Source organism: Crocodylus siamensis, chromosome 3 (genome assembly GCF_052110815.1).
Source record: "Crocodylus siamensis isolate JL-2025a chromosome 3, ASM5211081v1, whole genome shotgun sequence".
Taxonomy (NCBI): Eukaryota; Metazoa; Chordata; order Crocodylia; family Crocodylidae; genus Crocodylus; species Crocodylus siamensis.
The window spans coordinates 69,623,032-69,636,875 of NC_143397.1; the positions used below are offsets into that span (position 1 = coordinate 69,623,032).

A 13,844-nucleotide genomic window follows, 5' to 3' on the forward strand; every position below is an offset into this window, starting at 1 on the left:
TAGCTATTTTCAGAATTATATATCCACCCATGAAGACCATTCCCAGGAGCAGCTAGGGTTTCAGCTTCTGTTAAGCAGGAAAGGGAGGGTGTATCAGCTGAAGGCTCTATCCCTGCTCTATGCAGCCACGATTCAGGACAATTTTTTTAAAATTAATTTTGCTGTTCAAAAACAAGGTATGCATTATATCCTGGGGTGTGATATGTGAAGAAAGTAGGGTATCAGTCAAGGCAACATTGACTGACCTCAGTTCACATGTTCTGCCACCAGACACCATACTACTTAAATATATATACAAACTTCTCAAGTGTACAATATACTTTTTTTCAGTTCCAAAATACTACTACCCACAGTGTGATCACAGCACCATCAGCAGCACAACCTTAACTCTTAGCTCAGCTTGATTAATGCACATATTTTTAACTTGAAAAGTATTTGCTTTAGTATTACCTAAGGAAATCAAAGATTAGAGTTAAGGTTCTGAGCTAGAGTGAAATGTTGAGGACTCTAGGAAATGCCAAATTCTCTAAAGGGAAAAATAATCAGGTTAAGAGAAAATGCATTTTGTATTATTGCTACAGACTGGTTAATGCAGAATGCTGAGTTTACTAAGGTATGAAATTGGGGCAAATGGAAAACAGCCATCTCTTTGTAGAACTAAAGAAGGATCAATAAATAATGACCCTGAGTTTTCAATTCTCTTAGCTAAAGAAACAGAGGCTAAAAGAAACTGTTTGTATGCCCATATGGAATTGGTTTCTTTCCCGAGTTTTGAAGGGAGGAGGGATTCAACAGGCCTTTTAAGAATATGTTAAAATGTTTTCAGAGAGGAATTTATAAAACAGTGGTTGAAATAGTAACAGGAGACTTTCAGGCATAAGGTAATGTGATGGAAAGGATAGTGCTAATATTACAATAAAAAGGAGAAAGAGAGAGACAGATGGATAGAGAAAGATTCTGCCTAAGAAGGGCAGAGAGCAGGAGAAAAATTATGCCTGGTTGAAATTCTCTGGGGTGTAAAGATGATGGCAGGTAATGTGAATGCGATGCAGTGGGACACAGGAACTTGATGGAAGGCATCTGAGAGGTGAAACGAGAGTGATGGGAGAGGAAGTGATGCTATGGATGGCTTCCACAAGAGAAAGGTAAACAGCTGACAAGCCAGAAAAGAAAAAAAGGGAAGTTAACAAGGTATCAGATCACCAAAGCAGATACAGGGGTTTAAGCCTGCAGCCAGAGAAGAGAAGGAAGCTACAGGAGGTGAGTGAGAAAGACGAATCTGATATTTAGACTGGAGTGAAACCAGTCGCTAGAGGAGAGATGCAGAGGAGTTGTGGGAATGAGCTTGGTGCTCTGCAATATTCAGGCATCATTGGGAGAAACTAAAGTAGGAAACCACACACATTTTTGTCACTCCCTGTGCCACTGTGTGCCTTACCCATCTCTGATATATTTGAGAATCAGGGCTGTTCTATTGCATACTGGCCAATATACATTTTTAAAAGGCCAGTATATCACCAGCCAGAGAGATATGGTTCTCTAGGCATATCTCCAACTATGTCGCTGCATCGGGGAGTAGGAGAACATGGACTACATTCAGCTATGGCAGTTCTAAGTGTTTCCTGATGCCAGGGCAAATCTGTAGCAAATTGGTTCTGCTGGGACATATATAGCTGAACCTACCCTCCCTGTTCAAAACCTCAAGCCCATCTTGGCCAGCCATCTTAGCAAACTAGACTACTCTCTCTAATTAAGACGCAGGGGACTTTGGCAAATTATAATTGTTATTTGTTATTAATTCTTCTCTATTCCAACCAATTTATACTAGTGCAAGAACAGACCCATGACAATAACAGGGCCCCTGCTGAGGTATTCAGTCTATTTGGGGAAGATGACTACTGCTAGGACCTCCACTGTATTAACTGAACTCTGCAGAGCACACAGAAACACGGAAAAACAAATAAGGCTTATTGTCACGTTCCCTCTACAGGTTCCAGGTGATAAGAAGGGCCTGCCGGGCCAAAGAACATGCACTGGGATACAAACTGTGAGGGAAAAGGCAGCATCTATTCCTTGGTTACATCGATGAGGACGAGGAAGAGATAGACTTGGACTATGACTTGCTGCTGCTGGGGTGATGAGCTTAAGCTGGAACCAACAGGTACCAAACTGTTCCTTTGTGCATTAATATGACTCCTATGTGTACCATATGTGGTGTCAGGTTGACATAGGAAGGACTTAGGCTTGCTGTGAGAGGGGCAATGGCTGAGCTTTTCTCATGTTTGGCTAGGTCTGCTGGACTTATACCCCACATTACCTTCATTCTTCACCGGTCCTTTGGAGCCTTGGTCTTTACACGGCTCAAGTATAGGTGTACACACCATGCCTGAGCGTTGACATGTGGAAGCATGGCCATGTTCTGACTTTGGAGATGTCAGCCATTCTAACCTCCTGGATGTGGTTTGCTGTTGCAAAGCCTGTAAGATGCTGCAAGTGTTAAACCCAAAGGAACACCAAGGAGAAGAAAGAGCAGTGGATAAAAACAGTAAATGACACTGGCTGTTAGTTTCTCTTACAGACTCAAGGATGTAATGAAGCTATAACATTAATTATCATTTAAACTGCTGCTTACCTATAGCAATCAGAGCAATTCATTCTGGTTACTTACACATTCTCTCTTAAACTGCACTAAATCAGAATCACCAGTAGTGTGAATTTATAAGGTCTGTTTTGCTGAAGATGCACTAATGACCCAGGCTGAAAAAGAAAAAAATCAATGGCACATTTCAATACAAAAGCCATCTGAGTTCTTAATAAAGAAATAATATGGGACTTATTTAATTCTCAAGAATTCTGTGTTTAAAGGACCCCTAACAAAAACACCTTTTCTTCCCATTTCTTGATGAAGTTAATTTGTACTGTGTCAGCACTGTAAGCTTTCTGAATATGTTCAGGACAGGCTGATAAGGGCAGATCAGAGCGAAATAATGTGTAGTAAAATCAATAAACGTTATTACTAGTCACTAAGGGGACTGATTTTATGTGTATAAAAGTAAAACAATTATAGCAATATTAATGGCAGATTCATCATAGTAATATAAAAATCCAAGTATGCTTGTCTGTGGGGAATCTTTAATTCATCCTTGTGTAGTAAGTATTCACTAGGTAAGAGAAATAGTACCCATTTCCTAAACAAGCTGTGACCTCTGGCAGTTCATGTTGTTATCAAAACAGATGCTGAGAGAGTTCAAAAACCTTGTCAAAAAGCTCTCTCAGTGGCACCCAGTCAAAGATAAAGTTAAAACCTACAAGTATCTGGCTAGTCATCTCATACACTAATTTAGTGTTTTGCTGCATTTATAAAAGTGGAAAAAATACATAGGACACTGTAAAATGTCCAGACTTTCACTTCTGAATAATGAGGGTAAGAATGCTTAAAGTTGGCGACTTATTTTTGTGCACAAATTACACTTCAGGGAAGTTTTATGGATGACACGTGGGGCAAAGTTTGGCCCAGGACATATAATGTACACAGCTGATTATTTCTCAAATGCAGGCATTAGTTATTTAAATAGAAATATAAGCCATGTATTGAAATCAGTGCAAAGACTTCATTGACAGCAGTAGATTTTGGCTGTAGCCCCACAGGTCTGAAAGGGAAAGAAAAGGGATGAGGTGATAATAAAGCAGGTTGGGCATGGAAGGGGTATGATCATCTTGCCTGCTATTCAAGGGAAATACTGCTAAACTGGTTTGCATGGCTGGGACCCAAGCCAGAAGTACTTCTAAGCATACTAGCAGCTGCATGGTGCCTCCAGACTCCATCACATGCACCTGCTGGTGTCTAGGACACACTCTATTTAAGTCGCCCTAAAGAAAGCAAGTTGAGACAGACGCCAAAACATACAAAAACAACTTTTTTTTTTATTCTGATTGCCAAATTATTTAAGGCAGGTATAAAAATGAAAGCATTCAATATACATTTTACATAAAATAAACTAGATTACAGCATAAAACAAGTAACCAGGCAATGGCATTAAAGTCTCTCTTCTAAAACTGGATAATTGTAAACATTAAAAAAAAGACTGCAGGACTATTCAAGTAATAGAACAATCACAGATGTCTTCTGGTATGCAGGCTATTGGGTTATTTGCCATTCAAGATTATCAAAAAAGACATTTCATTATTCACAGATGCTCATTATTTCCCCATTTAAAATCTATACATTATGTACAACACAGTTTTTGTGGTACTGGCAACCCCATGCCTTCCAAATGTATCTCTCTCACAATACACAATTACAATGAAACAGTGAGTACAGTAACATTTTACACTGATGAATCTTAATAGGAGCCACCAAATAGACATCTAAATTGTACCAAAGTGTCATCATCACAGTTAGCCTCTCTGAAGGCTTGTGGGTAATATTAGAAGGGTATGCAAGGTTCAGGCACACTGATACATAACATTATTTATTTACAATTAAAAAGCAAAAAGAGGAGAAAAGAAACAAACAGCCTTTTGTGGTTAACACTTTCTAAACATGACAAATACATTTCTCATTTACTGTGTGGTTTGCAACTTAGCAGCAGACCCTGTGTGCGAGCCTGGTTACTGATACAAAAAAGTAAAGAATATATATATATATATATATTTATATATATATACGCATATATATATATATAAAAAACAGAAGTCTAATTACAGCAACATTTGTTACTCTGATAAAATCTGCAATTTACAAAAATGAAATGACTGGTTTTTGCCTGCCATTAAGGCATTTCAAATTAACACCATGGAACTGATGTTTGTAATAAAGCGCTTCCTCATGTGATCCAGTCACATGACAATGTACATTTCCAAGCTCATCATTCTCTGAAAAAGAAAGAAAACGGAAGTTTTTAATGCATTGTCCCTCTTCTATCATTTACTGAATACACAAAATGCATAAAAAACAAAATAATAAATTTACATTGGCAAACTCTAATGGTCCAAGATCCTGAATCGGGTCTCCCTAACCCTGAGATGTTTTAAAGCAATAGAGTTCTGAGGAGCTGATTTCTGGTTTTTGAACCTTTAGGATCCACTTGGATCACATTTCTGGCTTTCCTTCCAACAACTATAACCTTGCTTTTTAATCAAATGAAAACAGATATTCTTGTATAGTAACTTGCCACCAGGAGCTGGGGCTCTAAGAAAGACATCAGGCATGCTTGGAGTTGGGATAGTATCACAGGATTTGTAATACCAGGTCAGATTTATCATGGAAGCACTGGTATAGACTCCACAGTTAGGCAGGATTTAGCTTTTCACTTAAAACAGGATATTTATTACATACAAGGTTTTCTTTCCCTTTAGAGGTGGAAAAACAAACCCTACCTAAAAGGAAGCAAGTAATTAAAAGGCAAAGACATGATTCTTATGTAAGTTCTAAATTTAAAATAAAAGCATCTGAAAATCAGTGAGCTAGGCACCCAATGGGACTACATAAGAGAAGTTTAGTCATATAGTTCCCCCTCCTTAAATAATTGTAATTCTTTATTATATTTCATAATGGCCTTAACGTTGCCAAGACCTAAATGATATTCTTTGAAAATCACAGAAGACAAGCCGTCTGTATCACTGATTAATTATCTACATTATGATTAAAGGACAACAGTAAAAGACATGTGTCATGTTAAGAAGAATAAAGCTACAATTAACCCTAAATCCCAACAACTGTTCTCTCCTCCATAAAAACTGCAATCTCTAGTGATGTAGACCTCCAGATGAAGAAACCTATTATTTGCTTTCTCACCTCCTTATTAAGATGTCTATGTAAGTGTAATTCAAGATTTACTGAATATTTACCTTCTTTGTGCAGGAAACATACCAGATGCAGATGCCTGAGCAGCCACCTGCTGAGTGGCAACAAGGGCAGCAGACGTCAACCCTGAAGAAAAGGAGCAAGAAAAGAATGTGGATATATTTCTGGATTTTGTGGTGTTCAAGGGAAATGGTACTGATAGCCGTCAGTGCAAAACAACATGAACCACAAACAGCAGCAAATCACTTTACACCAAACACATATGTGAAACATTTCAAGGAAGAAAGGTAAGACAACCTGTCTAGTCTGACCAATATGCCTGCTTACAATGTACTGAGCTCTCCTTAATAGGCATTTTACAAGAAAATATGGCATTCTACCTTATTGTATTCCTTTCCAAGTACTGCACTGCATGGTGCTAAATGGTTTGTATAAATTCCTGAATAGGAAGCTCAGTAGAAATAATGGAAACAACAAGAATCAAAAGTCACAGTGAATTACAGAAACGACATGCTAGCTGCTTGGAATACAATGCTTTCATAATAACTTATCATTTTTACATTTTTCCTACTGAATGAGCATAATGCATCCCATAAGGCATATGGAATCACTGAATCAAAGTTAGAAATTTCAAGACTTTTTACACAGAAAAATGACTCCGAAGGCACTGAGTGAATATAATGAATTAATGTCATTTTAGTTGCAAATTGTGCTAGTATGTACTTTGCTGCATGGGAGTGAATATGCTTTTTAATTCTGATAGAATGCAATGTTAGGGAAAACAGTCAACGACAGGTATAAATTAGGGAGAGCGAACAATTTTTTTCTAGCGTCTTTTATTGTGTGTTTTTTTCCTCCCCGTGTGAAACACCATTTGCTATATTCACTTAAATACAAACAGTTCACGTGCTATTTAGGAAGTTCAGGCTGTAAGAATCTCAAGGTTGACTGCAAGGTCCCGATTGTACATAAAAGTCTTCAAAATAAAACCATCTCTCTCTTCTCCATGCTTGCCATTGTTTGCAGAAGACTAATTATGTAAGAGATTTATATTTTTTTTAACTCCTTTGGGTCTTGCTAATCAGTGAGTGTCAGTTTTTATTATGACTTAAAATATTCATGTAAATGATATCAACGGTAATAAGTAAAATGTTAATAATTTTCTGACAATCAAGTTTTTAATTCAAACGCAGTATCACCCAGGAGTGAAAATATAGTTACAGTGTAATTTGATCATACAGCTCCTACTCCTAGCCAAGTATTTTCAAGCCTTCTTCCTAAACCCAAAAAAGCAGTTTACATTTAAGTAAAGGTCAATCTCTTTATTTAAAAAGCTTCACAGTATACTTGCTACGTTAATTAAACAGCATCACAACACATTGATCCTACACCTGGAAACCTCTGCTCACCTTGAAATGGGTCATATTGACCTGGGATAAGTGGGTAACCCATTCCAACGTGTGTGTGGTGGTGCGTATGAAGGTGCCGCTGACTAAAGGGGGAGTGACGATCCCGCTCTCTTTCTGCTTCCCGCTCACGCTCAGCTGCTGATTTTTCCACAGGCTAACAATAGAGAGATGAAAGAGAACTGATGTAATATATGTGAAAAAAAAAAGTGTGTGCGGGGGCTTATTAACATGCATACACACCCTGGTTATTTGGCATAGCCTATTGAACACTCAAACCATGGACCTGATTCTGCAGTTCATTCAAGCTGATCTGCACTACTCCTTGGGTGCCAAGCTGTCTCATAACTAGGCACTGGAAGATTCCCCAAGGTACAGGGATTCTCAGGCAGCACTTAGCACCTTCAAGTCATAACCTCCCCCACCAGTTTTGTAGGAGGCCTGGTCTGGGCTCCCTTACGCTCAGCTGATCTATGGCTCTTCAGACAGTCTATTTGGGCTGCAGACAGGGAACATAAATTAACTCTCACATTTCTCTAATTTGCCCTGGGGAACAAACCAGCACTCAACTGAGCTCAGGATCACAGGATTGCTTTTAAAAATAGAATTAAGGTCTGTGACCTGCTTTCATCAATTAAAACTGGCACCAATTTATCTGAAAGCAAACTAACCATGTTTGCTCCGACATGGAGATCTTCAAGACAGATTTCAGTAATCTGCTATTAGAAGATATGGCGCTGCAGCAAAAATATTGAAGGGATATTACCAAATCCCACAGCTCAACTTCTCATTGCATTATCTGTTTCAAACAGGAGCATCCTGGCAAACTGCAATAAACTGTGCCATGCACCAACAGGTCTCTCTGAATCTAAATTTCCATATGAATCTATTTACATAAGTTAAGAAGAATCTTAGCACAGAACCCTATTATACTTGTCACTTCCAATTTCTGCCAAGGACCCCACCTAACCTGAAATTATATTCCTTCAAGTATTGGTAAAAAGAAAAGAAAAGAAAAAAGAAAAAGACGACAACTTGAATTCATAACATGACTCCAAATATAGGCAGTTTTTGTAAGGTGATGTTCTCTCCCTTTTTCTTTCCATCCCCCAATGTATGTATTGATCTTCAATAACAACAAAGGAAGCCTTACAGCAGGGGACTTGCTGCGGTACTGGTTGGCATGCTGCTGGAGCAAATCCAGTGCTTTAGATTCAGTGGTTGATTTCGCATTGATGCTAGGGCTGGTATTGACTTTCTCCGCCTCTTCTCTCCCTGACATCTTCCCATAAACAGGATAATGAAATCCTGGAGAGAGATAGGCCCCTGCAGATAAACAATAAATGCCACATCAAGTTACCGTGTTTACATTTTGGTTACACCAATGTGGGAATTCTAATACAGGGGATAACATCAGAAATGGATCATATGACTATAACATTGTATCTTTGTTCCTTGACTTTCTTCAGCTAATTCACTCTGATGAATGGGGGTTATAAAGAGGGTTGAGCTTAGAGCCATTTCAGACATTTATGGGTCCTCTTAAGTGAAAGGAATAGTAACTATAATGGTTCTGACAGTAAGTGCTTAGAATATTTTTATAGGCAATAAACTATCTGTCAGTCTCACAGCAATAGCAGACTGTCAAGGGTTGTGGAAACTGTAGTTGGGAACTCTGACAGTTCATAAAAGGAGCATCTTGTATTAAATCAGCTTTCATCCACAGAACTTTCCCTTGCATAAGAACAAGCAAAACAAATCCTTGAAGCTTCTAATTTAGCTGAGTTGCTAACTGCCAGTATTAAAATGCAGGCACTACTACACTGTTAGTGTGTAAATCTTTATTAAAGTGCAAAAGCTAGTTCCAGAATACATACCAGGATAGCTGTGCATTAGAACAGGAGAGACGGCACGGTATGCAGGATGGTTGGGATCATACATCTGTGGGTAAGGATAAGCGTGCAAGTACTGGATATATGACTGATGCTGACTCATCGGTGAGGAAACTGCAACTCTAGCACCTCGAGAGTCCTTCCAATTTACAGGAGTCTTTCGATCATCGTTTTTTATCTTGCTGTCTTCCACTGATTGGGAATCAGAACGCTTGACTTCTTTAGGCTCCTCTTTAATGCTTGATAATGAAACAGGAAGGTTTGGTACGGAACTTTCCTTATTAGGTGTTTTTCTAGGACTGTCCTCTTTTAACTTTTTCTCCCGATCAAGTTCTTCTGATTTTTGCTGATCAAGGTATTTGGGCTGATAGACATAATGATGCCATGTTCTTGAATCTGGGTCCTGCTGTAGAGAAGAAACACAATTTTATTTGATTTTGTGTTTTGAAACATGTTCATTTTAGTATTTCTCATCTCTGAGGAAATACCTTTTTTACAGTAGTTTTAATAATCCACCTAGATTACACATATTAAAGGACAAACTTGCTTGTTACTAGGTCAGCATGCCTTTAAGCCAATATTACAATGTAATAACAATAAACTGTTACTAGTATGCAATAAAATTGCTCTATCTTATATCCTTCCCTGTGCCTTTGACTTGTTTAATCATAAAATGCATACATATGGTGTATTATAGTTCTGTGATCACATTCTACATAAAATACATATTTCAATTAATTTCTATAAAGAAATTTTCCTATCAGTGTGATAACACCCATAAATCACAATATTCAAGCTACTTAATGTTATGTCAGAACATTCACATTACCTGGAATGATAAACCTGAAAAATGGATGTCTCTAAAAAAAGGTAGTTATAGCAGCTCTGATCTTGCAAACAGTTACATATTAAAGGAATGTTAGACATTTAGGTACTCCCATTCAACTCAGTGGGACTATCTGCACATGTAGAATTATAAATGTGCACGAATATTTGTAGGATGAAGGCCATGCATGAGAAATGCACAACTATTACAAATCAATTTGCAAACATGTTATAGAGTAAGTACCTGATTTCTCTGCAGGGTGACATAAAACATAACTATCTTTATTGAACATTAATGGAAAGATGCTCTTTTTTATGTAAGGCATACATAGCTGATTATTTTTTTTTGTACAAGAGTCAACCTTCACAGCATAAAAAACAATGATAGATTAATTTAATAACCGATGATGATATAGTTGAAATAGTCAACTGAGTGTTTAGAAATCTTCTCAAAGCCAGCCATGTACCTACCATCTACTATCTACTTCCTATCTAGTTCCATAATCCTCTTTCACTTGACCCCCCTGAAAGCCAGTTTTTGAATGGGGAATCTAGGATACACCAAATGCCAGAATGTGAAGTAGCTACTGCTGAAATACTGATTTGCAGTAGAGACACATTAATATCATGGAGTGTACACTTGAATGGAGTGTATTCCTTCAGGCAGTCAAGGACCTGGGAAGGACAAGCATCACCACTGAATGAAATCCTGACTCTACTTAAATCAATGGGCCCGTGATTTTATCCACTGTGTAGGCCTGTTTTGCCTTAGACTTCAGCTAAAGGGTGTAGGAGTGGAGACAGGGAAGGATGCTCCCTTAATTGTTTTGGAAAGGTCAAATTAAGTTGGGATAAAAGAGGTGAGCTTCAAGTCAGCTCTTCAAAGTTCTGCTCATCCATCTTTAGTAAATGCAAACTGGCATTTAAAAAAAAAAAAGGTAAACTACTTTTCAAATCTATTTTAAGTTCACTGACAACAAAGTATGCTTATCTTGTTTGAAATTTCAGTTTTCTGAACTAGGCAGTGCAATGTTATTTTTACTTATTTCAATATAAAATATGGATTATGTTTAGTTAAGATTTTTTTTTTTAATGAATTAACTTTTAAAACCTGGATTCTGTCACCCTCCACTGGATATATCCTCCCTCTTCTACAGCCCTAGGAAAATATGTGTAGGAAAATACTCAAGAGATGGGGAGTGAGAGAAAGGAGCCCTCAGGAAAGATAGAAAAATGCAATACAAAATTACATCAGAAAAGCCTTTGTGTACAGTTTAAGAAAAGTTCAAGTTACAGTGACCTCACCTGTTTAAATCGTGTGGTAGGATCTACTCCAGTCTGTTTCATAGAGTCCATAACAGACTTCATTTCCACAGCTTCCTTTATAAGCTGGTGGTTTTCCATTTGTTTGGCTTTGAAGCTATCAGACTGAAGCTGCTGCTGGTGATTGGAAAGAATCTGTGACTTGCTTGTCTCTTCCGTTTTGTTAGGGACTGATGACCCTATTTTACCATTATTTTTGCTTGACTCTGGAGTTGAAGGCGCCTTTGAGATAGTAGCAGATGGGATATTTTTCTGCTTGTTATCATCCTTTCCTAGCTCCTTTAATGGGGGTTCAGTCTTTCTTTCACAGTCTCTCCCTGCTTGTGTTATTTTCTGTTCTGTCAGCCTCTGGTCCTCATAATATTTTTCATACTGCTGCCTGTAAGCAGGGTTGGAGACCATTAAGGACTTTTGGTCCATGTAAAGCCCATAGGCATACTGTCCATAATAAAGTGACTGGGCAAGTGCAGGATGTCTTTGAGTTATTACTGACTGGTGTTGTGGCTGTAAATTAGAATTGGGTTCATTTTTCTTGGAATCTGGTGGTTCTGCCTTCTCTTTCTTTTCAGCCTCTTCCTCAGTCTCCTTTTTGATCTTTAGCCCCTGTTGGGCACTGCTGTTCCCAGCTGCAGGGGTGCTGACCTGTCCAGAGTGCATGTAACTTGGAGAATAATAAGGATCGTAGCCATGGTAATAGGGAGAATGGGACTCTTTTGCTTGCGATGATTGTGCTGTGGTTGAAGAATGCCCTTTTACAACACTGTCCTTATTAGAAATAATATCTGAAGGAGAGCTGGCCTTGGACCTCATGCCCTCTGACCTGCTGTCAGAACCACCATCATCAGCAGCATCAGAAATATCTGAGTAAGCAGGGCTGTTGGTTTTAGCAGTTGCACTATCTGCACCATTTTGCGTCAACACATGCAGTGGCGCCATAGAAGATTGTCCATTCACCAAAGTGCTGCATTCCATTCTGGAGGCACTCCCTATAGAAGGGCTGGGTGCATTGTCTGTGAAAGTGTAAACCTTATCGGCTTCGGCTTTAATACTTGCCATCCTGCTCTCTTGAGACTCTGACAGTCCATTAGCTAACACTTCATTCTTGTTGAGATGGTCCTTTAAAAAATGTCCAGATAACTCTTTCCCAGACCCTTTTGAATCCTCTAGCTTTCCCAGCTTAGAATCCATTTTAGGACTTCCAGTCTCTTTGCTTTCTTTGTCTTTTAGCTTTCTCTTCTCCTTTTTCTTTTTGTCTTTGAGTGATGTGAGAGCAGGGTTTACAGTGCTTGGCTCTCCCATAATTGTGGGCTTTGGTTGAATAGGTTTTAACGGAGGGCTCTTTGGTGTAGCCTGAACAACAGTAGTTGTTAGCGAGGGCAATCCTGGTATTGTCCCTGTAGTGGTGGTTGTAAAGGCCGTAGTGGGTATAGCTATTAATTGGGGGGGAGTAGGAGCTGGAGCAGGGGCAATGGGTCTGGCTGTTTTAAGTTTTGAAAGGTTTTTATCCACTTTGCAATTAGTAGCTTTTTTGCCTTTGTCTTTATCCCCCAGATTTTTCTTGTCTATTAACCCTTCGGCTTCCAGTTTGGGCATTTCAGTAGCCAAACTGCCATCTGCTACTGAGCAATTGTCCAATGTGGCTGCCATATTAGAAATTACAGGGAGGCTGTTCAGTTCACTGTTCAGACCCTTCTTTTTCCCAGAATTCTTGCCTGTTTTAGAATTGATAACTGAACTTGGGCCATTATTCGTCAACTCCCTTTTCCCCTTGGGTGTCCCAGGGGTACTAAGGGAACAAGGAGATGTTGGTGCTTTTAGCGGATCAAAACTTGATAAACTTGTGCTTGGCTCACTGCATTCAAGTGCCACATTACTTAATGCTTCCTCACAGTCTGAAATCTTGTCTTCGCTGTCAGGCTCAAACTCCAGTTTGTTTTCTGGATCTAAATGTGCATGAGCCTGGTGGTACCGTAGTCCATTGATGTGCTTGTACTTTTTGTTGCAGTTGGGGTGAGGGCAGTCAATCAACACTGGAGAAGAGCACCCTTGGTCCAAAAAAGTACTCTCAGGCTTCCCCTGTGGGGTGGTTGGAGTGCTTCTCGAATTGGTACGAACACGTTTGCCAGATTTATTGTCCTCTGAACTGGAGTTCAAATCTAGCTCCATCGGAGGCTTGTTTTTCCTTTTATTTGTGGATGAGGGGCTGGCTTTGACATCCTCCACTGCACAATTTGGGGGTGTCCTACGCCCACTTGAGTTAAGGCTACCCCGCCTTCCCTTCCCATTGGCACCACCTCTGTTCTTATTCTGCAGTCCTCTTGCTTCTGTAAAGCTAGTGTCATTTCCAGGTGCAACTGCAGCTGCAGCAGACCTTGCCCGCTTTCCTCTGCCCCGGCCTCCTCGCATTTCCAGGTCACTCGTCGGTGATTCACAAAACCTACGTAAACAAGAACAGTCGTCAGAACAGACAGACTGAAAAATTATCAGGGAAACCATGAAACAAACACATGAAAACTAGGCAGCTTCACGCAACAGGCCTAGCAATACTGAGAGGGGAAGGATGCCCCTTTACAAATAGGAATACTTCCAGCA

The 13,844-nt window shown here is 39.2% G+C and overlaps 1 protein-coding gene across 5 annotated transcripts in view; it reads right to left on the reverse strand.

Moving 5' to 3' along the window:
• Nucleotides 1–3,904: 3,904 nt before the first annotated feature.
• Nucleotides 3,905–13,844, reverse strand: part of ZNF608 (zinc finger protein 608) — a 104,509-nt gene continuing 94,569 nt past the window's right edge. For 2 of the 5 annotated variants that reach the window (XM_090038467.1, XM_090038466.1), the window contains exons 5-10: nucleotides 11,235–13,689; nucleotides 9,090–9,510; nucleotides 8,366–8,538; nucleotides 7,216–7,369; nucleotides 5,851–5,932; nucleotides 3,905–4,875 (exon numbers count right to left, since the gene is read on the reverse strand). In XM_090038467.1, coding sequence (XP_089894593.1) covers nucleotides 4,869–4,875; nucleotides 5,851–5,932; nucleotides 7,216–7,369; nucleotides 8,366–8,538; nucleotides 9,090–9,510; nucleotides 11,235–13,689 — 3,292 coding nt within the window. In that variant the 3' untranslated portion in view covers nucleotides 3,905–4,868. Of the gene's footprint in view, nucleotides 4,876–5,846; nucleotides 5,933–7,215; nucleotides 7,370–8,365; nucleotides 8,539–9,089; nucleotides 9,511–11,234; nucleotides 13,690–13,844 lie in introns of those variants that run through there. The other 3 variants (XM_090038471.1, XM_090038468.1, XM_090038469.1) reach the window with 3 other exon arrangements.